The sequence below is a fragment of the Catharus ustulatus genome, chromosome 4, assembly GCF_009819885.2.
Source record: "Catharus ustulatus isolate bCatUst1 chromosome 4, bCatUst1.pri.v2, whole genome shotgun sequence".
Taxonomy (NCBI): Eukaryota; Metazoa; Chordata; class Aves; order Passeriformes; family Turdidae; genus Catharus; species Catharus ustulatus.
Window position 1 is genome coordinate 39,689,955 of NC_046224.1, and position 22,640 is coordinate 39,712,594.

General features: G+C 37.9%; 1 protein-coding gene across 2 annotated transcripts in view; it reads left to right on the plus strand.

The window, feature by feature from the left end:
- CDK17 (cyclin dependent kinase 17) overlaps window positions 1–22,640 on the plus strand; it is a 90,762-nt gene that overhangs the window by 16,295 nt on the left and 51,827 nt on the right. For both annotated transcript variants that reach the window (XM_033056996.2, XM_033056997.2), the window contains exon 2: window positions 20,156–20,304. In XM_033056996.2, the coding sequence (XP_032912887.1) occupies window positions 20,187–20,304 (118 nt within the window). In that variant the 5' untranslated portion in view covers window positions 20,156–20,186. The remainder of the gene's footprint in view (window positions 1–20,155; window positions 20,305–22,640) is intronic.

Sequence of the window (22,640 nt, forward strand, 5' to 3'; positions counted from 1 at the left end):
TTAGAAAAATTAGAGTGGCATTGCTGACACTTTATTCTATTGAATGAGAAAATTGAGAAAATTGCTTACAACTTCTTGCCTGTAAACCAAGCCTTTTCTTCCCCTCCCCTCTGTCCCCCTCCCAGTCTGAAAAGACAGGTAATTGGTTTTCAGGAAGCCACTTTTGCCTTTTTCTTCTTTATTTATTTGTTAGCTTGGTTATTTTGTTTTTCTCTAGACAAGTGTGTCCACAAGCATAATGACTTTTAGCTTTTGTTGACTTTTATCTTGGCAGTCTAATGGGAAAGTTTAGATGTAAGTTTATATAGAAAAGACAGATAATACCAAAAATAGAGAGGGAAAGAAGAGTTGGGGGGTTTTTTGGTTGGTTTGTTTTGGGTTTTTTTTTCTTTTGTTTGGTTTTTTGGGGTTTTTTTTGTATTTATTTAGATTCAGAAAACTCCTCATATTTGTAAGGTTAGGATGAAATATTAACACACTTCTGTTGATTTTGCAGTCTATATCATAATTATTGATTCTTGGGAATCAGTATTTGGGCTGAATATTTTGATAGTTGATAAATTGATTCAATATTTCACATTTACTAAGTTACAATTTGTTAGGTGATCTTTAGTTTGCAAAAAATTTTGATTGTGTATATCTTTGCTATGATCCCTGTTAGTTTCTTTAGCTCTTCTTTACAATAACTTACTTGACTCAAGCTTGGGAACTTGAGAAAAATGATATGACTTCTTACGTGTTTCCTACGTATCCAGAAAAGGGTAAGATTTCCTACGTAATTCACTCAGCATCTCTCAACGTTAAAAATAGATCTGTGAAATTCTTCCCATTTTTTGGCAATTTTTCATTTGTAATTGTGCTATTTTGGTTACTTTTATTTCTGATAGAAATTTCTAGCTGATGTTTAAACAAACTAGGCTAGCATGAAAGTGGGAATTTTAAAAATCAAAGCTAAAAGGGGGAAAAATAATGCTAATAATATTTGTCAAGATTTAAGCATTAGAGAGAGAGTAATTAATTTGATGCTTTCATTAAGAACCTCTCACTGATTAGTGTTTTGTTCTTTTTATTTCAAATCTGCATTGTAGCTTTGCTTATTTGACATCTACATTTATTTCTTTATATCCAGAAAGGTTACCTTCAGCAGTTCAGGAGGACTTAATCCCTCGCCTATCTAGTGCAATCAGAAATAAGCATTGACATAGAAGGAAGAGTAAGCTAAACAACAGAAATGCATATTAAAGTACTCTTACATAAGGAAGGTATTTTTAAATGATGCTGGCTTAGTGGTGTGGATTTTGTAAAGGCACTCATGGTCTTGTAAACACATGCAGTTAAAAAACAAGACTGTCTTAAACATGAGAATTTTTCAGTAGATATCATGGAATGCTGACTCAATCCATTGTGAATGTTCTTTCTCATTTTGCTTGAAAGGTTGGAGGATTATTCACTGATGTTTTTTTGTAGTTTTTACTTCACAGCCAGTTTCAACTTGTGCACAATTTTCAAGAGCTTTCACAGTTTCCTTTTTTGATGCTTTTATTAAAATAAGAAAAAAAGGAGAGAAAAACATGAGCACACCAAAAAACTTTGCTACCTCTAAGGCCTACTCAAGATTATGAAAATGCTTTTCTGAACCATGTCCATCATAATGGAATCAAATCAGACTAGGAGCACCTGTAAAATGCATTTACTTTCTTTCATTTTTATAATAACAAGATGTGAACTTCAGCTGTGTCCTAGACTGCGTCCAAAGCAGCATGGCCAGCAGGACAAGGAAGTCCTGCTGTGCTTTAGTGAGACTTCTCTGCAGGGCTGCATCCAGCTCTGTTGTCCCAGCACAGGAAAGACATGGACCTGATGGAAAGAGTCCAGAGAAGGAAAACCAGGGTGATTAAAGGGATGGAGCACCTCTCCCCAAGGAAAGGCGGAGATCAGGCCAGACAGGGCTTTGAGCAACCTGGTCTATTGAAAGGTATCCCTTCCTTTGGAAGACAAGTTGGAACTAGATAATTTTTATCCAACCCAAACCATTTTAAGATTCATAGAATCATAGAATGGCCTGTTCTGTAATTCTAAATATGGCTTTAATATTTGTGGATGCTATTAAAAAAGATAAAATGATAATAGATTAGATAATGGGGGAAAAGATGGAAAAGATGGATTCTGAAAGAATATTCATATTTTATGCTTTGATGTCAGGCTAGTAACTGAATCTATAGCTAGGTAAGCAATCATGAAAATTGTCAGGAAGAATGGGTGTGTTTTTGTAGTGTTGACTTTTTGACCTCTTTATATGATCTTTGTTTGATTTTGATCCATAACTATTCTGAACATGTTTCATGTTGCAGTTCCTTGAGAACTTTCATCCTAGCATTGAATCCAAATTTGTCTACTGGATGACTTAATGATCCCTACAGGGAACTGAAGATAAATACATACATTTATCCAGAGCAAATCCTTCTTTGAAGATTAGTTTATAGATACATTTTTTACATTGTTTTCTTTCCAGAATTACCATTTTTTGATTCCATACTTTTCAACAGTGGGCATGCAAGTACAGTGAAGTTACAATTTTTTTTCATATTAATTTTTTTTTTTGTTAAATGTATTAATTTGTGGCAAAATGGTGAGACTGTCCACTTCCAGGGATCAAGTAGTTAGTTAATCTGTCTATACTGCTGTGTATTTTTCCACCTATTGTTTAGCCATACCTGCTCTTTTATATCATGATCAAATACTGCAAGTGTTTCAAGTAACTGTATCTTCAGTAATAATGCATTTATTTCCAGGTAGTCTTGGTTTTCCTTTGCTGAAGTTAAAATAGTTTTATAAAATATGAAGCATTGAGAAAATAAACAAAAAATCATCAGTGATGGCCCATACAGCCCTTCACTGTGTGTATTAATTTCATTACTTTTCAAGAAGATTCAATCTTGCTTGCAAGAAATCAATTCCAGGATTAATGTGTATGCTTAACCAGTGTGCTATTGTACAACTGTTAGTGTATTCATATGTGTATCATATTTATGGAGTCAAAAATTCCTTGCAGGTTAGTAGTTTATTGTGTCAGAAATTTTACTTGTAGTTGCTTCAAAACCAGATATAAATATGCATTATGTAAAATATCAAATGTTCCTATCAAATTGGCTGAGTCATATATTTCTCTCAACTTTTCTTTTTTTGTTATTTCAAATTTAAGAAACTGTTTTGCCACATACAAGACAATTAGAAATAATAACACACTTCAGTATTTTAACTTTGAATGGTTTCTACTGCATGAAATTTAAGTTGGCCATCTAAGACAAGGGACTGGACACAGATGTCAGAGTAATGGCTGACTAGTGATCTACTTCATAGTTTAAAGGAGTACTTCAATTTTACAGGCAAGGAAGTCTAGTTTTAAAAACAGCCTAGAATAATTAATTTTTTTAGAGCAAGCAGTTTAAGAGCAAAAGAATACATGGTATTAAAACTTGAAAGCTGTTAAGTGCTATATCTTTGCTTTAAAATGTATCTGATTTACCAAAACCAGTAAATTTATTTGCAGTACACATTGAAAATTTTACCTAGACAGCATAAGTAAGAGGTTTGTGTACTCCTGTGTTTCTTACTCTGTGTAAGATTTGGCTTTTGGTTTTGTGCTGGCATCCTCACAAATCACAACTCTGTCTTTTGCTGTTTCTGAAAAGGAAAGAAATTATTGTTGGTTTACCTGCAGGAGATGAGTTACAATTCTGTTTAAAAACTGTTTTGAGTATTAACTTATTTCTGAATAAAACAAAATTCTTTTTTGTGTTTTGAAGACTTCTGATAAATCTTCTTAGACTTTACTCTTCAGTATCTCATGGCTTGACTTCTTGTTTCATCACACTTTTGGGAATTTTTGAGAATGGAAAAAATGAAGAATGTACCAATCTGGAGCTTGCATAGTATATTTGTCTCTGAGGAAAAAGATCAATTTCTGTGGTGTCAGTAGTCATCATTCATTTGACTAAATGTTCAAATGATTTTTAGAAGATAGTAACACTGCATTGACTTAAGGCTTCCTGTGCACAATAAAGGAAACCAGACATCTTTGAAGTACTGAAGGTCTTGTGTGCCATTTCCTTTTAAAGATTAAAATCTGACATAGGCACTTATGGGTTCACTAATTAGATGAGGCAAATCATTAACATATTTTTCAATAGGTTGAAGATATATTATGATTTTTTATTCTTTCTTGTGTTGTTTTTATAAGACATCACAACTGTGAACTAGCCCAAACTTTGTGCTTTAGACTTTTGCGTCCTTATGGTTGATTTCTGAAGGAACAACACCTTGAGGCTAGACACTTCATAGAGATCTGACTAATTTTATAAAGTTAAATAAAAATCAAAAATCATGACGCTGAATAAGGAGGAGAATGGTATCTTGACTGAACAATTCTTGTTCCTATGCAAGACAGAGGCTTAGTTTCATGATGGTCTTGGTTTTTAAACTTAGACATGGTTCTTGAACATTTTTTTTCTTGAAAACACTTGAGAAATGAGAAAGTAAAGATTTGGAAACAGAAATTTCATATTTTACTATAAAATTTCATGTGCTGATGGAAACTTTTGAAAAGTTCCATTTGCAAATGAAATTTAAAGGAAGGCTTTTATAGTCTGAGGTGTGTTAGGTTGGTCTGATGGTTCTTAGGGAAGTTGATGAGAGTTCTAATGTCTTCAGTGGGAGAGTAATTAAGTCAACAATAGAAATAAAAAAGAAAAAATTTTACTCAATGGCAGAAAAAAATCTTGAAAACAAAATACAAAAAAGAATGTTAACCCTTAAATGGCGTTCTTGCAAATCCTTGTTTCTTTAATGTGTGAAAAATAAGGCTGCTTAGGGAACCATAGGGTTTTGTGGTTGCTGTTTTACTCTGGAAAGCTGTCAGTACAGCTCTCTTTGCAGGCGCCTGTACCTCAGCTCACAGCTGCACCTCCAGCAGTAGCAGATTTGTTCACTACTCTCTCTCTGCAGGATCACCCATCGGTGCAAACTTGATCCAGATCAAGTGTAAGCAAATAATAACACTTCTGTTGACTAGATCAGAACATGCAACAATGCTGCTTTTCAGCTTTGTGGTGACTGTGGTAGCACAGTTGATCCTCTGTTCAGCGTAGGTTTGAAACAGTTACACTCATAGTGTTTTGAACAAATTCATACAGAACAGCTGGAAAACTCTGGTGCTATGCATCATGTGAATGTGTGGGTTTTTGATGTAGTAATTAGGCAGCCTAATACCCAGTTTACTGTCTTGAAATGTAGATCAAATCTCTGTTGTTTTCTGTCTTTATTGGTGAGAGAACTTGTTGCATACAGCTTACTCTAGTCCTTTCTCTCACAGCTTTTCAATACCTTGTGAGTCTTCTCTCTACCTCAGTTTCTCCTCATCATTTCAGTTTGCATTTGTCCATCGTTCATTGCCCATTGAAATTCCTTGCTCAAACTTCATTCTGCAGTGCTCTAGTTGCTTTATCATGCTTCATCAATACATGTTTACCTTTAGAACTTGCTTTTTTGCAGTTTTTTGAATTGTAGGTTCCAGAGTAACTTTCCTATCAAGAACAATTTTGTATGCTTTGTATGCATTTTGTATTTGACTGTTTCAGTCTTTTTTAGCAAGTGTTTAAATATTGGTATGATACAAACAATGAAAATAGGTGATTCTTTTTCTTTCCCCTAAGACTGCGTAATGATAGGAGGTAATTTCTCTTCAGTAGCTTATATTCTGTAATGAATTTGAAGACTGATAAGCTGAAGAGACAATTGAAGTAGTTTTCATATAAATTATAATGTGGACAGGAAAGTACAGGTTGAGCTATTAAAGTGAACATCACAATGAGATTAGGATTGTGTTTAGATCATTATAATCTGTACAGTTCTTTTATGTTTACTTGGTTGCTTGCCGCCTTCAAAGATTTTTGCTTGAGATTTTGCTCAGTTTCTTTTGTTTGGTTGGTTTCAGTAACATACCAAGATAATATATATTTTTACTTGCTATTTCTCTGAAAATTGTAATTTTTAAAAATTTATTTATTTTTTTTTTAGTATGCCCTGTTTAATTTAGCAAATCTGGTCTTGATTCTTTGGAACCATCTTCCATTTCATTTCAGATTATGTGTAAAGCCTATTTAAATACCCTGCTAAAGAAGTGCTCCTTATAACCTGTGCTAGGGATGTATTGGGTTCAGAGATGGACCTTGCAGAAGTGTAAGCTTCAGCAGTGATGTGAAATGAAAGATATAAATATCCAAATAAGCTTAGAGCAGTGAGATTGTCCCAATTGTTTGAAATGACAATAGTAATAATAATGATTTTTAAAAAGAGTCCATGAGGTTAATCCAGACAATTGATAACTGACTAGTATTTTGTAAGTGAAATTTCTAAATTTAATATTTTTAAAGTAACAAGATTTCAAAATATAACCTCAGATTTGTGCTCAATTCCAGTAAATTTGGTCAAAAGGTGTGACTTGTTCCACTGAGTCATTCCGATGCGAGGTAAGGGCTAGAGGATTAGTGTTGGAGATAGTACCTATGTAACATGAACCATATTGGGGTGAAAAAGATGAGTTCATTTTGCTGTATGAATATACAGTATAACTTCAGGTGGCATATTGGTTGGACTGTAATCCAACAATTTATTTCATATGATTAAAATCACAAATGGCAGAAAGGAGAGTGCATGTCAACAGTTCAACAGACAGAAGTATGCATAGTTCAGTAGACAGCAAATTTAGGTTTTATTTCCCTATTGCATAGTTGCTATGAGCCAGCCTTCCTTAAAATCACTAGTTTTTTGTAAGTAGCAAGGTTTGCTTACTGTTACCAAACACAAGCATAACATTTCATAATTGTGCATGTATAGCTTCCTCTGTGAAGCAAACCTTTAGTTTACTTCAGTAAACAGTAGTAGTGCCCCTGCTAATAGAAGCCTCTGCCGTTCTGGTTTACCGTTCAGCTGATGAGAAGTTTCATTCTCAAGTCTTGTTATAAAAGTGTGTTAAAAAGATAGAATCCAAGGAGATTAAAAATTAAGACTAACTTCATGACAACAGTCTGGCAGATTTCTATTCTTAAGTTTTCATCAGAATGTAGGAGTGAAATATTGCAAAACTAGAAACTTAAAGGTTTGGGGGTTTTTAGTTAAGAAACCTTATTTAATAGTAGGTGTAGTTAGTTTTGTAATAATAAAAACACTCAGCTTGTTTTATTTACTTTAAAGATAGATGTGGTTACCAGGTGTGCTGAAACTGTATTCAAGGTGCAGAACTTAAATTTCAGTATGATAGTACCTGATTATTTTATGCTTTACTAATGAGACAGATGGCTGGTCCTTTTGAAGGCCTTTTCTTGGGTTCCCTTTTATTAAATAGTAAGGTGGACTCATTTTAAAGAAAGTAAAGCTGTAAATCTGAATTACAAGTACTACAAGTGAAAAACTAGAAGCTTCTTGGACTGTTTAATTTCAAGCTTAAGGATCCTAGTTACCAAAAGGAAATAAACTGCAGTGGGAAGATTTCTGGTTACTCTTCAGCGTGCTTTGGTATGTTGAAAGGCAGCGTACCTGGGTGGTAACACAAATACAAGCTTCCCTTAGAATGCATGTAATATTATTTTAAAGAATATTTTGGAAAAAAGATACTGTTTTTCAAGGCTGTTGAACTGTGTAATTCAAGATCAGCTCAAGTACTTGACATAGAAACAGTAGTGTGGTGAAAGAGTAGTATGTTCTAAACTTTGAAAGAAACAGACCTTCTGTTACATCAGTCAAAACATGATCCAATCATACCACTCTGAGATGACAGATTACATCAGTTGGACTTTGTGTGTTGTGGGTAAATGTTTTGTATTTAATAGTTGAATACAGGGGGGAAATACCAACAAGGATGTTCCAGAGGATGCTGAGGAACAAAGAACCAAGTAGAAAAAATAATTACTAAGTTAACATCTGTTGCGGTTAATCTTGGCTTATTAGTTTTGAATGTTAGTGTTGCTTTAGTATGGATTGTCTTTGTGTCTCTTCATCCCAGCACATAGATTCCAGAAAGAAAAAAGCATTATGGAAACAAAGTTGCTGAAGGAATATAGTAGGAGAGGGAGGAAGGAATTGGCCATCTCTCTCATTGTAGAGGGATGGTGGTCCAAATTGTCCTTGAGCCTGTTGTGATAGGACAGTGGGTATGGTTTTAAACTAGAAGGGAGCAGATTCAGACTAGATAAAAGGAAGAAATCTTTTATGCTGAGAGTGGTTAAACACTAGAGCAGTTTGCCCATCACTGGAAATGCATGGTCAGGTTGGTCAGGGCTCTGAGCAGCTTGGTTTCATTGAAGATGTCTCTCTTTATTGCAGGGATGTTAGACTGGGCTGAGCTTTGGGGGTCTCTTCCAACTCAAGCCATTCTGTGGTTGTTGTTTAACTGGATTAGTTTGAGAGTTGTGTCATCTGGTGACATTATAATAGCAGGGTTCTTTTTTTTCTCCTGGAATTTTACAGCAAAACTGCTACAGTACTCCAAGTGAAAAACTTACTTTCAGTATTGCTCTTTATTAAAGCATGATATTATATGATGCTGAAGTAAGATTCTGTAGGGAATTTGAGTCTATGTAGAGGCAAAAAAATTTAAATTTACCTTTTCATAAAACATTTCTGTTGGCGAGACAAATCTTAGAGTTTGGAAGCTTTATCCAGATCATTGACAGTAATAGCAATATCAGCCTCTGCAACACAATTAACACCCAGAATGAAAAGTAGTTTGCTGTGAAGGGGTTTGTCTCACTGTTTGTCCTTGCCAGGATGAGACTGTGTGAGCATTAGGCTCAAACAACAGAAGAATGGTAGTGTTTATAGTTTGGAAGAAGTTATTTTGAAGGTAAATATAAAATTTCACTTCTTTCTTCTGCCTGAAAAACAAGAGGTCAAATGGATCTACCCAGCACAAATATATGTTTGGAGACAGTATTCTGTACATCCTGTTTGATTCTTTCACTGTTTCTTTACAGAACTTTTGTAGTAAAATACCCATCTGTCCTTACTCTGCCTTTAAAATGTAGCTTGCAGAAGGAGCTTACAGGAATTCTGCTTTTGTTGATGGTATCAGTGTTGCTTGCCTGGCATTAGTCACAGTTATTTTACCTTTTTATAATTCTTTTACAAATAAATTTGAAGACGACATGTACTTCAGGTTGTGTTTCCTAATTATTCATGTCCAGTTTAATATTATTGACTGACATTAATACTTACTAGTTTCCAAGGTTTCCTATGTACTAATGCTGTCTTGCTGGTCTGACATTTACTTGCAGATAAAGTTTTCTTTTTTAATGGTTGCTGTTTATCTCCTCTACTGAGTCAAGATGAAGTGTTGTCACTGACTCAGTTCTATGTAACTTTTGTTGTTGTTTCATAATCTTTCTCTGGTCTCTGTTCAAGGTCCAGAAAACTTGCTTTGGATACCTTCAGGTAGAGAATTGTTTATACTGAAAAGAGGTAATGTGAAGTTTGAGTAAGCATCCTTTGATGTGCTAGACTGTTTGCTCAGTCTGGAATGGGAGTGGCCTCTCAAAATGATTAACTGGAGTCACCCAGATTACGTAGTGGTAATTTCATTGTTCTGCTTAGTTTCAGAATCTGGGAACCTTTGTCTGGACAGTCTCAGTTACTTGGAAGAAGAGCAATATGTGAGATTGTGTGTAAAAGACGTGCAGGGAAGAATGACCTGCCCAGGCAAAGAAAAGGAGCATCGAGTGATACAGAAAGATCTTTAGTCTTTTTATCTGTTAGTGTCCATGTAGGGTTCTTGTTCTTGAGCCAGCAGTGACAGTTCTGACAACTTGAGGTATGGCAGTTGTCTTACTTTGTATGTTTAAATGAAATTGTACCTTTTTTTTCTTTTCCCTGGCTTGTTGAACCCTGAAAAATACCTGTTGTGAGGCTGTCACCCGTTGAGACTTAATTTGGAAGCAGGATGTTGGTGCAGGAGTATGACAGAAGAGTCTGCTTGGAGTTACTGTGGTGGCAATCGTAGTGGCTGGAACCTGTTGCAGTAGAAGAAGATGCTTGTGCTTTAGTTTATTTCCTATCCATTTGTTATTTTCCCCTGTTGTCTTCCCTTAGCAGCATTTGCTGTTGTCCTTCATTTTGTTTACAGATTGCTTTTATTTCAGATCCCAGGTTTTGTTTAGCTAAGCTAAATAGGCTCTTGGCAAAACTGCAGTTTTTCAGGCTATTTTTCTGGTACACAAGTGTTCTATTATAGTGCTCCCTGTAAGGACAGTCTTACCTTGGATTTGATGTGCACTAATGATCGGTACTCTCCTTCTGTGGATGTACTAAATTGGCTTAAGCAGCCTCATGCTTTCCTCTCTGCCTTGTAGGGCATACTGCCACCACCTTGCTACCAACACAGCTATTTGCAAAGCTGCTTGGCAAAACATATGTTAAAACTCTTCTTTCTTTCTCAGGTTGTCAGCTAAGTAACCATTTGCATTAGGAGTAGTGTCTTACGTGTTTAGTATCCTTGGCAATGAATACTGAAATAATCCATGTGTGCATATTCGGTTGACCATTAAATGGCAGCATGAACACTTCAGAAAGGCATAGCAACATTTGTCTGAATGCTATAACAGAACAAATTTGTACCATGCTGGGGCAATCTTGACTGCTATGTAAAAATTAATACAAAAGGAAAATACGGGAGTTGACTTACAGTTCAGAGATTTTGTGTCACTGAGGAATCTCTGAAGTTGTACTGATGACAGGCTTGGAGAAGGGAAGAAAGGACAATAATTTATAAGTTTTTAAAAAACACCGAATCAAAGAAGTTTATAAATTTGGGTAGAAGATGTTCATGAATTTAAACAAATTTTTCAATCATAGTTCATAGATTATTTGTTGCAAGAATGAGTTTATTTACTGGTCCTTTGGAATTACCTTTGAAATATCTCAGCGGAGCTATTTAAACTTCCTCAGCCTGACTATAAGCAACTCTTTCAGGCTGTTTTTTCTGTCAGTAGTTGCTTTCTTAGTTGTGGCCAAGGTATTCTATCTCTCTTTCAGGAATAGTAGTTGTACCATTGACAGTATTATCATCAGAAATCTCTAGAAAAAACAGAATACTGAAGAGACTGATAAATTATATGTATCAAATGTCTCAAAAGTGTCAGTTTTATCATACTTTTTTTTTTTTAGTGTCTGATTTTGTGTCTCTGTAATGCCTTCAGTGTATCAGATCTTTTATGTGGCCTGTTATTTGCTAGAAAAATTTACATATATGTCATCAGTACTGTAGAATGTATTCTGTGCCGTGATGCTTATTGCTCTCTTAATTCACTAAGCGAAAACTCTTCCTGTGTTGCTATATCATTCTTCCTTAAGAAAAAAAAAATTCAGAAAGAAACATCAGTTACTGTGAAAGAGTTTGTTTTTCCTGGCTTGTTTTTTTGTTCTTGTTGTTTTGGTTTTTTTTTTTGTTTGGGTTTTTTTTTGGGGGGGGGGTTGGGGTTTTTTTCGGGGGTTTTTGTTGGTTGGTTGGGTTTTTTTGTTAGTTTTTTTGGGTTTGTTGTTGTTGTTGTTTTTGACTTTGGGGATTTTTTGTTTGGAATTTTTTGGTTTGTTTTTTTTTTTGTTTCGTTGATTGGTTTTTTTGTCTTCTGAATGTACTTAGAAATGTAGGAGAAATGCGTCCAAAGTTTTTAAACTGTTCATGGCACTTTGATATTATGTAATTATCATACACTAATTATGGAAGGGTTTGATTTTACATTTGCCTGATTGGTTTTACTGTCAGGATATTCTGGGTTGCTTGATGGGGCTTTTTTTTGTGTTCACATTCTACAGAATGCGTATAGACGTTCAACAAGTAATAAACCAAAAGTCTGACATTTGGAGGAAAGATTTCAAGCTAGAAAAATAATTTTTTATAACAATCTTCATTTTATATGCAGTCTTAAGAATTACCTGTTTTTTTTCTTCCTGGGATGAGTTCTCACTTGGTAGTTAATTTCCAGGCAGGCCATCATAAGGTTTCCCCAACACTTCCCCCGGTGCATTTAATTTCTGTTCTAAGAGAAAAAGGCCAAACTGGTTTTTTTAATCTTGTTTAGAAACTTGTAGCCTTGTTCTTTGTTCATTCAAACAGGTGTGTCTTTAGTTTTTATCTCAATTTATATTGCTGTGATGTCTTTGTCTCTTAGTGCTTGATTTAAGAACATCGAAATAAGTTGAAAACTTTTCATTGCCATAGGTCTGGGGCTGTAAATAAAACTTTTTTGTTAGCACAATAAGAAGCAAACGTTAAAGGCTTTGGTGAGGGAGTTCAGGTGCTTAGAGGACAGGTGGTTCCGGGCTGAGAGCTACTGGATTTTGGGAGAAGGTTCTCTGCTTTGAGATTGTTTGATTTGGTGCCTGAACTGTCATGGGAAACAAACAAAGCAGCCTTGAAAACTGTGCCTTTTATTGACAAAATGCTCAGACTCACAAAAGATTGCAACTACTTTTCAGTCTTAGAACCAACATTGTCTTCTTGAACATAGAAAGAATTTTCTCCTCAGTGCTCTTCCAAAGAGTTTTGCTTGTTTGCAAGACTGAGGAAGATCGTCTCAGAAGTGATAGTGCAACATTGTAAATCTATTACTAAAGTAATCTAACTATTAGGGAGAAGCAGGTTTTGTGTGCACAATTCTTTTTTTAAAATACTTTTTCCTGAATGCTCTATTAGGGCTTTATGATTATTAATCAAAGCTCAAAAAGTTAAAGACATTGCTTTTGGTTTCCAGTGCTCATTACATCTTTTGAGGTCTGAAGTTCTGTGACTGTCTGGTAGTATTTATGCTACATCCGTGTAACCTTTTAGTTTTTGCCTTCCCCTTCAATAGAAAAGAGGCTTTCAGTTTATGGGTCTGACAGCAAATGTAGAAGCTTTGCCAGTCAGCTCATTTGTTTTCTTGGCTTAAATGTCAGCCAATTTAACCAGACTCATACTGTGTTTTTTCACTTGGCAGTTGAAAGAACAGGGCCTTTGATAATTAACATGGAGTTATTAATCAATATGACATATCTAATCCAGGGAGATCTATCAAATAGTACATCTCTGTTGATTTTGCTGTTTGATATTGCTTGAATCTAGGAGGGAGCAAATACATATCTACATTTTAAAGAATGTAAACTTGCTTGGTTACCTAAGTAAAGCTTTTTGAGTCTAGAGATGGCAAAATTTGATCTTTTGGTGTTTTTCAGTGTTTTAAATTCTGTAACATAGTTAAATATGCCTATAATAATGTTCAATATATATTTTTTACTTAAAAGATTAATTTTTAAAAACCAAACACAACCTCCTTGCGCTAATATACGTCCTTCATTATTCTTTAAAGGCAAAGGGATTGGGGGGGTGAAGATAAGGAAAAGTATTCATAGAGAAAATTAAATTAGGACAGGGTAATTTCCATATATTTTCTCTCTTTAAGTGGTTCTTCCAGTTCATGATCTAGATCAGGAGCTGAATATAGATGCTCTGATTCACTTAGGGAGGAGCCTATTTGTCTATATTAACTAGTAAAACTATCCTCAGATAAGAAGTTAACCTTTTTAAATACCTTTGTACCTCCAATTTTGAGTTGTTTGGCTGTGATTCTGTAAGTACATTAAAAAGGGCTTCACTGGGAAAGCTGAGTTCCATATTGAATATTGTTTATAAAGGAAAAAGCTCTGATGGTCCTATTGCCTTTTTCCACTGGGGAGATCAGACTAAGCTGAGGTATTTGACTTCACACTTTTCTTTCATGAATAACAAAGGCCTTGTTTGTCAGGTGTCACTTGTATCTGTACAGTGTCAGTTCTTTGACCCAATGCAGCATAAAGCTAATAATTTTTCAGTAGCTGTGCTCCTGACAAGAGAGTCTAGTTGCTTCCAAAGACCAAGTGTGAAAAAATGCAGTAGAAAATTTTTTTCACTGATGTGAACAAATGTGAGTTGAGACAAATGCAAAGAACAGGTACAATTACTAAAATTCCATTATTGTAATCCATTCTTGTAAAGTAGAATTGTGACTGTTAGGAGGTACATCTGTACTATTTGTGAATTTTATGAGTGCTAAAACTGGTTGTTCGATATCTTGGATAAATTGTACATATATATATTTCTCATTAGTGTAATTAATAGTTTGCACTGTATTTGATGTGCAACATACTGATATGAATGGTTGCATTTGTTTTTTAAATTTGGGTAGATTGAGAACAGTTTGACATAGTGGAAAGCTGGTTTTCCTTTTAGAATAAGGGGACAATATCCTTGACAGGTGTTTCTTATTTCTGTTCATAATTGATACGATTTGCAGCACTCTGGAGTTTTTCAGGCCTCTCTTTCTGACACAAGGACTTCATATAGAGTGCTGTTACCTGTTTTCTTTGATGTCTTGTGCCTGGGCTTTAGTTTGCTAACCCATCTTTAAGGGCCATGCTGCATCCATGCTGTTGCTCATGCTGTTAGGTAGGGTTTCTGGTCCTCTCCTTTCCTCACACTTCATCTGCTGTCTTACATGTGAGTTTTCCAGAACAAGAACTGCCTTTAGATGTTTGGAAAATACCTACTGCCTTGTAAAGCAGCCTGTAAAAACAGTCTGGTTGCAACTTCAGTGTTTATCTAAGTGGAAAAGTAATTTTAAAATACTTAATCTCTATGTAGATGGACCTTGATGCAATATAACTTACGAAAACAGAGGAGTCAGCACTTAGACTGATCCAAAGCTAATTGAAGTTGAAGGACAGGTTCCCTTTGGCTTCAAAGGGCTTTGAATCAGCAAAATCTTAGTGAGCTTTTGGTATTTGTGGCCCTCATGAAATAAACTGACTAAAATTTAAGCTGTTAAATCGCTTTATTGGTTTTGAAAATTTTAACTGAATTTGTTTAAATTTACAAGGATTAAGCACACATAGTAATTGTGTATGCATTCCTTACTTTTTTGACTTCCAAGAAACCAAGAGTCTGGGAAATTGAAGGAAGTGGAAGGGCTTTTGAGAATGTTAGCCATTGACAGTGTAAGACCTCTGAATTTTGGTGAATACATGAGTGCAGAATCTGGCTGAGTTACTGCTTTGGAATCAAAGTGCTTTCATGTCTGTCTGCAGTACAGCCTGGGTGTTGTGAACATACGTATGTGCTAAATGAGAAGTGCTGTCCTTCAGGCATCATGGGAAGGATTAGTGTGATTCAGAGAAGAAGAATCAAAACACACCTGTTTAAATCTAATCTTACCTGGATAATTTTAAAAAATTGAGTTTGTTTTCAGAACTTTATTATAAAGATGACTTTTAAAAGACATTCAAGACAGGGGTTTAAGACTAGTGAAGTGAACTGAGTTAATGACAGTGAATGCTGGAAAACAGAAAAGGTAAATTTTAGTATTGTTTTTAAGGATTAACTTACACTACTTGTAAGGACAAAAAGACCAGTTTTTCAGGGTTAGACTGCAGATTGTAAGAAGCAGCAGTTCCTTTAATACAGTATTGCTTCCTTTACTTCATATCACTATAAGGATTGAACAAATATGTCTCTGCCAGCTTTTTAGGTTGTATCATAGTGTCATATCAGATTGCTTGTCCTCATTCTGTCTGCAGAAGACTAGAATTTGCATTAGTTGCATTCAAGTGTATGCATCCATCTACTGTGACATCTGAAGTACTTTATTTGGGTATGACTTACTCAGAGTAGAGAAATTTACAGAATATTCAATCCTGTAGGTTCTGTTCTAAAACTAAGTATAGAAATAACTGTATTCTTCTCACAGTCATTAAGAATTTGGGGAAGCATTGCTTTTACATGTATCTTACTAATCAAGTAACTCCATTTTGGATTTAAAGTAGATTTATTGTTAAAGGGAGATAAGAAGTATGCATCTGCTGTTAACTGTTGAAAAAGGGTATTAGACAATCTGGACTTTTCTGTGAAAGTGCTGTCATTTTAGAGAACTAGTGTTAGTTTTGGCTTGTACAGATAATATTTTCAAAGCTCTGTTCACTGATGTCTTGTCTTAAACTTCCAAGATTGAGCAGGTTCTGCAAATTTGGCCATGAGAATAAAGAATTCAAAAAGAGGACATTCTTAGTGCTAGATACTAGTCAATTCTTCCTTTTTTCCCCCCTCCTTTACAATTCTGAGCTACCAAGAATACTGTTGCCTTGAGGGAGAAAAATTAGGCTTCTTATCAGTGAGCATCGCTTCCTTTAAAAAGCTGACATGCATCTCAGTAGAAAACATTCTGTCACATGTGGATTCCTACTCCTTGTTCCTTTTTACTGTTAAATTACAGTAATTTCACGACTATAAGGCGCACCCTTTTGACTAAAATTTTCCCTGGAACCCGGAAGTGCGCCTTATAGTCCGGTGTGCCTTATCTGATCTACAAAGTTCAAAAAAATTGCCTACCCGGAAGTGCGAGCTGCGAGCCACGGGGGGAGCCGGCAGGGCCATGGCTGCCAGGTGGAGGTGGGGCGGAGCAGGGGCGGGCACGCCCCGGCCCTGTGGAGGCGGAGCCGCCCCTCCAGAGGCACGCCCCGGCCCTGTGGAGGCGGAGCCGCCCCTACACAGGCACGCCCCAGCCCCGTGCAGGCGGAGCCGTCCCTCCAGAGGCACACCCCGGCCCCGTGCAGGCGGGATGGCCCCTCTAGAAGCACCCACCGGCCTCGTGGAGGCAGAGCCGCCCCTCCACAGGCACCCCCTGGCCCCGTGCAGGCGAAGCCGCCCGTCCAGAGGCACCCCCCAGCCCCGTGCAAGCGGGACGGCCCCTCTAGAGGCACCCCCCGGCCCCGTGGAGGCGGAGCCGCCCCTCCACAGGCACCCCTCGGCCCCGTGGAGGCGGAGCCGCCCCTCCACAGGCACCCTCCAGCCCCGTGGAGGCGGAGCCGCCCCTCCACAGGCACCCACCGGCCCCGTGGAGGCGGAGCCGTCCCTCCAGAGGCACCCCCCAGCCCCGTGCAAGCGGGACGGCCCCTCTAGAGGCACCCCCTGGCCCCGTGCAAGCGGGACGGCCCCTCCACAAGCAGCCCCCGGCCCCGTGGAGGTGGAGCCGCCCCTCCACAGGCACCCCCTGGCCCCGTGGAGGCGGCACGGCCCCTACAGAGGCACGCCCGGGCCTCGTGGAGGCAGAGCCGCCCCTCCACAGGCACCCTCCAGCCCCGTGGAGGCGGAGCCGCCCCTCCACAGGCACCCCCTGGCCCCGTGGAGGCGGAGCCGCCCCTCCACAGGCACGCCCGGGCCCCGTGGAGGCGGAGCCGCCCCTACACAGGCACACCCCGGCCCCGTGCAGGCGGAGCCGTCCCTCCAGAGGCAACCTCCAGCCCCGTGCAAGCAGGACGGCCCCTCCAGAGGCACGCCCGGGCCCCGTGCAGGCGAAGCCGCGCGTCCAGAGGCACCCCCTGGCCCCGTGCAGGCGGACCCGCCCCTCCACAGGCACCCCCTGGCCCCGTGGAGGCGGAGCCGCCCCTCCACAGGCACCCACCGGCCCCGTGCAGGCAGCACGGAGGGGCGGCGGCCATAGCCCGGCCCCGGAGAGGCAGCGCGGAGGGGCGGCGGCCATAGCCCGGCCCCGGAGAGGCAGCGCGGAGGGGCGGCGGCCATAGCCCGGCCCCGGAGAGGCAGCATGGAGGGGTGGCGGCCATGCCCCGGCCCCGCCGGATGCAGGCGGGCCTGGGGCCCCGCGGCACCGCCCCTGCCGGGTACAGGCGGGCCCGGGGGCCAATGGCTGCCGGGTTGAGGCGGGGCCTCGACCAGCAACCGCGCGGAGGGAGCTGGGGGCGGAGCCTCGCTGCAAAAAAAAAGTGCACCCTATAGTCTGGTGCGCCTTATCTGATCTACAAAGTTGCGAATTTTGCCAACTCCCGGCGGGTGCGCCTTATAGTCCGGTGCGCCTTATGGTTGTGAAATTACTGTATTTGAAAATCAAACCATGAATTAATATCGAATGTTAGCAAAAGTGGTATTTCATTACTCCATTAAACCCTCCCATAATGGGAGAAATTTTTAAATTATAGCTAACAAAATACTTGGGGGTTTTTTATTAACTTGAGATTTAGAATATTTCCTGGATTTTCCAATCCATATATCTGTTAGTTTATATGTAATGTTCTTCAACAGTAGACCTTTTTGATTAAAAAATTGTGTAGGCTTAATTACTTGCAGGATCAAAAGCCAGGAACAGCCTGTTTCCCTTTAAATGCGCCTGTTTTTTTCAGTTACTGCCCAAGTGGAAAATTGCAAAGAAATTGTTGTGCTGTCAGGTGGCATTAGGGCATTCATAGCTAAAATTTGTATGTATCCTTTTTTTGAGAATAATACATGTAGGAAGATGCAGGTTTCAGAAAAGATCATGGGAGAATTGAGTAAAACTACACATAAATCATGTGTCCTTTCAAATTATTTTTAATTGGCCTTTTTATAGAAACATGGACAGGGTTTTTTTAAGAAGTTTGAATGCAGAAATAAAAGTTTCAAGTAAGATCTTTATAGCCTGGTCCTGAGCAGGAAAAGTAAATGTTCCCTTTGGAATGCTGTCTGAATACAGTTTCTTAACAATAAGAATATCCTGCTTTTGAGTGAGAGAGAGTAAAATTATTCATACCAAGGTGTGGCTTTATTGCACATAAGGCAGTGCATTAAAGGAGCAGTTTAGAAACTGCTGTCTTAAATGTATCTACAGTAGTATATTTTATTTCCTGTGTATCTGTACCCAGAGCCTGACTAATTCTACTTTACAGTAACTGTGATTGTCTAACATGTTAGTTACCCTGTTTTGTAATCCACCTCTTTCCCTTTGGATGCAGGTGTTGTTTTGCCAGTCATTTTATTGCTCGTCTGACTTTTGTGCTCATATCCCAAAGGTCTTCTTTTATCCATCCCTACCTAATGTGCTACTTGCTGTCCTAAACAGTCTAGTCTTGCGAAAGTTTAGCCTATGCGTGCATTCGCCTACCATCAGCAACCACTTTCAGATTTGTTCTACCAATTTGTTCTCCTTTTTTATTTTGAAGCAGCTTAAAAAAGAGTAAGTTCAACTGTTGGAATGTGTATACTTAAAGGGATGCTGTCAATATAAAAGTAATAGTATTCACAGTTTGTTATTAAATGTGGGTCTTTGGCGTACTACTTCTTGCATTTCTCAGTTGAAAGGAGAACATTGAGGAAAATTTAATTCTGTATGTGAATTATAAATTTTGGAAGGCAAAGAAGCTGATGGGGGTTAAAATATGAGCATTTCAGACTTCAGTATTCTGTGCTTGTGTTGAACACTGCATATGTGATTCTTGGAGGCTATGAGCAGATGAACAAGTTATTGAGAAATAACATCAAGGGTGAAGTGTCCATATGGAATAAGGAAAGACAGAATGTGCCTCTTGTTATGCAAGGATACACGTGTGGCACACAGAGTTCACTTACCAGCTCAGACTTGTGGCAGCATGTTTATTGACCTGGAGCTTTGTTATTATGGTTTGCTTGCTTACAACTTTCCGCAGAGAAAGTGCCTTCTGCTTTGTTCCCGGTTCCATCCTACTGCCTGACTCTTCATTTTAGCCATTGTTACCAGACCTTGGCTGTCCTATTTCCCTGGGTGGGATGGTGTTTGGGAACTGCTTTTGTGTTTAGGATGTTCAGCATTGTCCCCTTCTTTCTTTTGTGAAAAGAGTGAAATATAGAGGAGTTTGGTGAGTTTTCATCATAAGAAATTGGGCTGAAAAAGAGAAAAGGTTACTGTCTCCTTCTGCTTAATGGGATTAGTGAAAGAGACTGTGGAGGCCACAGAGCTCATACTCAGCAAGTTTTCAGATGACTGTTTCCTTTATTATTGGATTGTAAAATTGATGATTAAGTTAGTTGTGTTTCTAAAAAAAAAAACCTGAACAAACTCAAAGGATCTTTTTTTTCCAAGTAGAAATAAAAATTGAAAACATGTATGGGCGTCAGCCTCTTGAAACATTCTTCTTCAGTCCAGTAATCTTGCTTTAAGGGTATTGTTTTAAGTATAACTTGCATATTGTCCAAGTTTTCTGTAAGCCTTCCTGCATTTTTATGTCAGTCAATTAAACTTCATTTTTGGATTAACTAATTTTTTTCTCACTTTTTGTTGTTTATTTTTGTTTTCAGGCTTCCTTAAGCCAGACTCAATATCGATAGAATGAAAAAATTTAAGAGAAGACTTTCCTTAACCTTGCGAGGAAGCCAGACCATTGATGAATCACTGTCTGAGCTAGCAGAACAAATGACAATTGAAGAAAACAGCAGCAAAGATAATGGTAAGCATATCTTTCACTTTGTAGAAAATGTAAGAAGTTTGTCAGCCCTTATTCAAGTGAGCATTGCTGGGTTTATTTCAGTTTTCACAGTTACAGGGAGTTTCTCAGTGTTTTTTTTTTTTTAATAGATCTTATATTGCACTACCCTAGTCCCTTCAACAGGTTGATAGGTTGTTACATATTGGTTTGGTTTGTTTTGGTATTGAACCGTTATACTGCTGTTTTTATCAAAAACTGCCTGAGTTTATCTTTTTATGTCATGTGCAGCAAGACTTATAGGTGCTCTTGCAATATATAAACCCATTGTATGGATTTAGTGGGTCTCACATCAGCTTCATATGGCTTCAAATTCAGTCTGTTCTCAAAATCGTTATTTAGTAATATGATTGACTAATTGCTTAAGCATTCTGTATAAAACTGTTTACATTGGTGATGCAATTCAGCAGTCTAAATTTTATCGTCTCTTAATGTCTCTCAGTAGTACTTCTCTTCACCAATATGAAGATGACTAGAAACATTCAGGATAACCAACTTGCCTCTGTATTCTTACATAAGTCTTTGGCTGATCCCATAAATGTGCCGGCTGCTGTAAAGTTCACATTAGTGATGATGCCGCTTTTGGATGCAATCTGCAGTAATAATGACTGGAGAGGTTTTGTTGCTTGTTCTGTTTCCTGGGCTGCAGCATTTAAGTCATATTCCATCTTCAATGCTGATTAGTGTTGTTTTTGGCTTTGCAGATATCTAAGACTTTTTCATATATCAAGAGATCTGAATTTTATTTTTCTCCCAGTTCACAACAATAAAGCATTCTGAATTCTCCCACTGAAAAGTTACAGGGCCAGGAAATTTGAGCAGAGGTAGAGACAATGGAATTTGCCCTGCAGATTTTTAAAACTCCATTCAAGATACATTGCATACCAAGATTTTAGAAGCAGAATTTACCTTTGGCAAAACAAAGCTAATAATGTTTTTCATTTTTACCTTTAATCCCTGGTAAATTCATTGCTCTTGTCCTGTTTTTACTATGGGCCATGCCCAGTATTTTGGGAGACAAGGTTTATTACAACTTTTTATGTGTTGATGCAACAGGTCCACTCTGGAGCAATAATTGCAGGTTTTTTGCACTGATACCTATTAAGTCCTTTCTGAGACACTTAGTTGTCCCACATGATTTACTTGTATTTGACTTTGTTTCTGGTGCATATTTTTTCAGACCTGTAAATACTTCTGCAAGATTGATTTCATTATGTAAATAAGCACAAAGAATGTTACTTTCACACTGAGAAATGAACATGAAAAGGTCGTTACCAGAATCAATGAGTATACTGAACAGGATTGCTGAATTAATTTGTTGAAAACCAAATCCAGGAATAAAAAGACTTTGCCTGGAACTGGACCATGTCCTGGGTGTCAACTCAAGGGACAGAGAGCACATTAACTTGTTTACAGAAACATGAGCTTATGCCATCTTAAACCATCTATAAAACCATTTGTAGCTTGTAATATTTATCTGAGAATAATCCCCAACAGTAATACTTGGATGTCTGCATCCTTGTCGCCAGACTGTGACGAGCTTAACTTGTCAGTAGATGTATAAAGTGTTAAAATAAGTAAAAAATACAGATCAAGAAATGTTCCTAATTGCAAATTAATTACCTAGCTTTTAGTGCTCTTTTTATTTTGCTTTCCATGGTAATTCATTGGCCAAAGGGAATCTTACGCATTAAAATTGTGATGATAATAACATATGCTATGCTTATACATGCAGAATGTTTTTGATGCCTTAGTACAGTTTTCTTGTGTACACTCAAGGTGTTGTCGGTCCTCTTGAAAGAAGACAGAGAATAGAAACTGTGCTTTGCTGTGTCTAACCTTTAACTCATCATTTCATGTCATTAAAAAAAGTTTTACTGACAATTCCTACCTTTTCCAGATTCTTCCAGAATGCAGTTATTAGTATTTGTGCTGCCTTTGATCTTGCAGAGGTGAACAGGATACTGTGTTGTGGATTTTTGTTTTCTTTTGTTTTTCCTTTCCAACCCTACTTTTCTTAGAAAGTGGTGTTGGAAAATGCTTGCTGCTCTAGCTAGTCTTGCTTTTCTAAAGGGTGCTCTAGCTTTCCTACAGTTAAAGTTATTTTGATGGACTACAGGGTTTGGGCTTTGGGCAACAACAACTATTGGAAAATCAGCCAAGAAATTATTTTTGTCATTTGGTGAAAGACCAGTTTGGTAAAGAATATTGCCTGGAAAAAATCCTTTAGTGGGCATTTAAAAAAATTTGCTTACAAAGGAGTGCTTAAATGAGAAAGATTTGTCTTGGCATCTTACAAA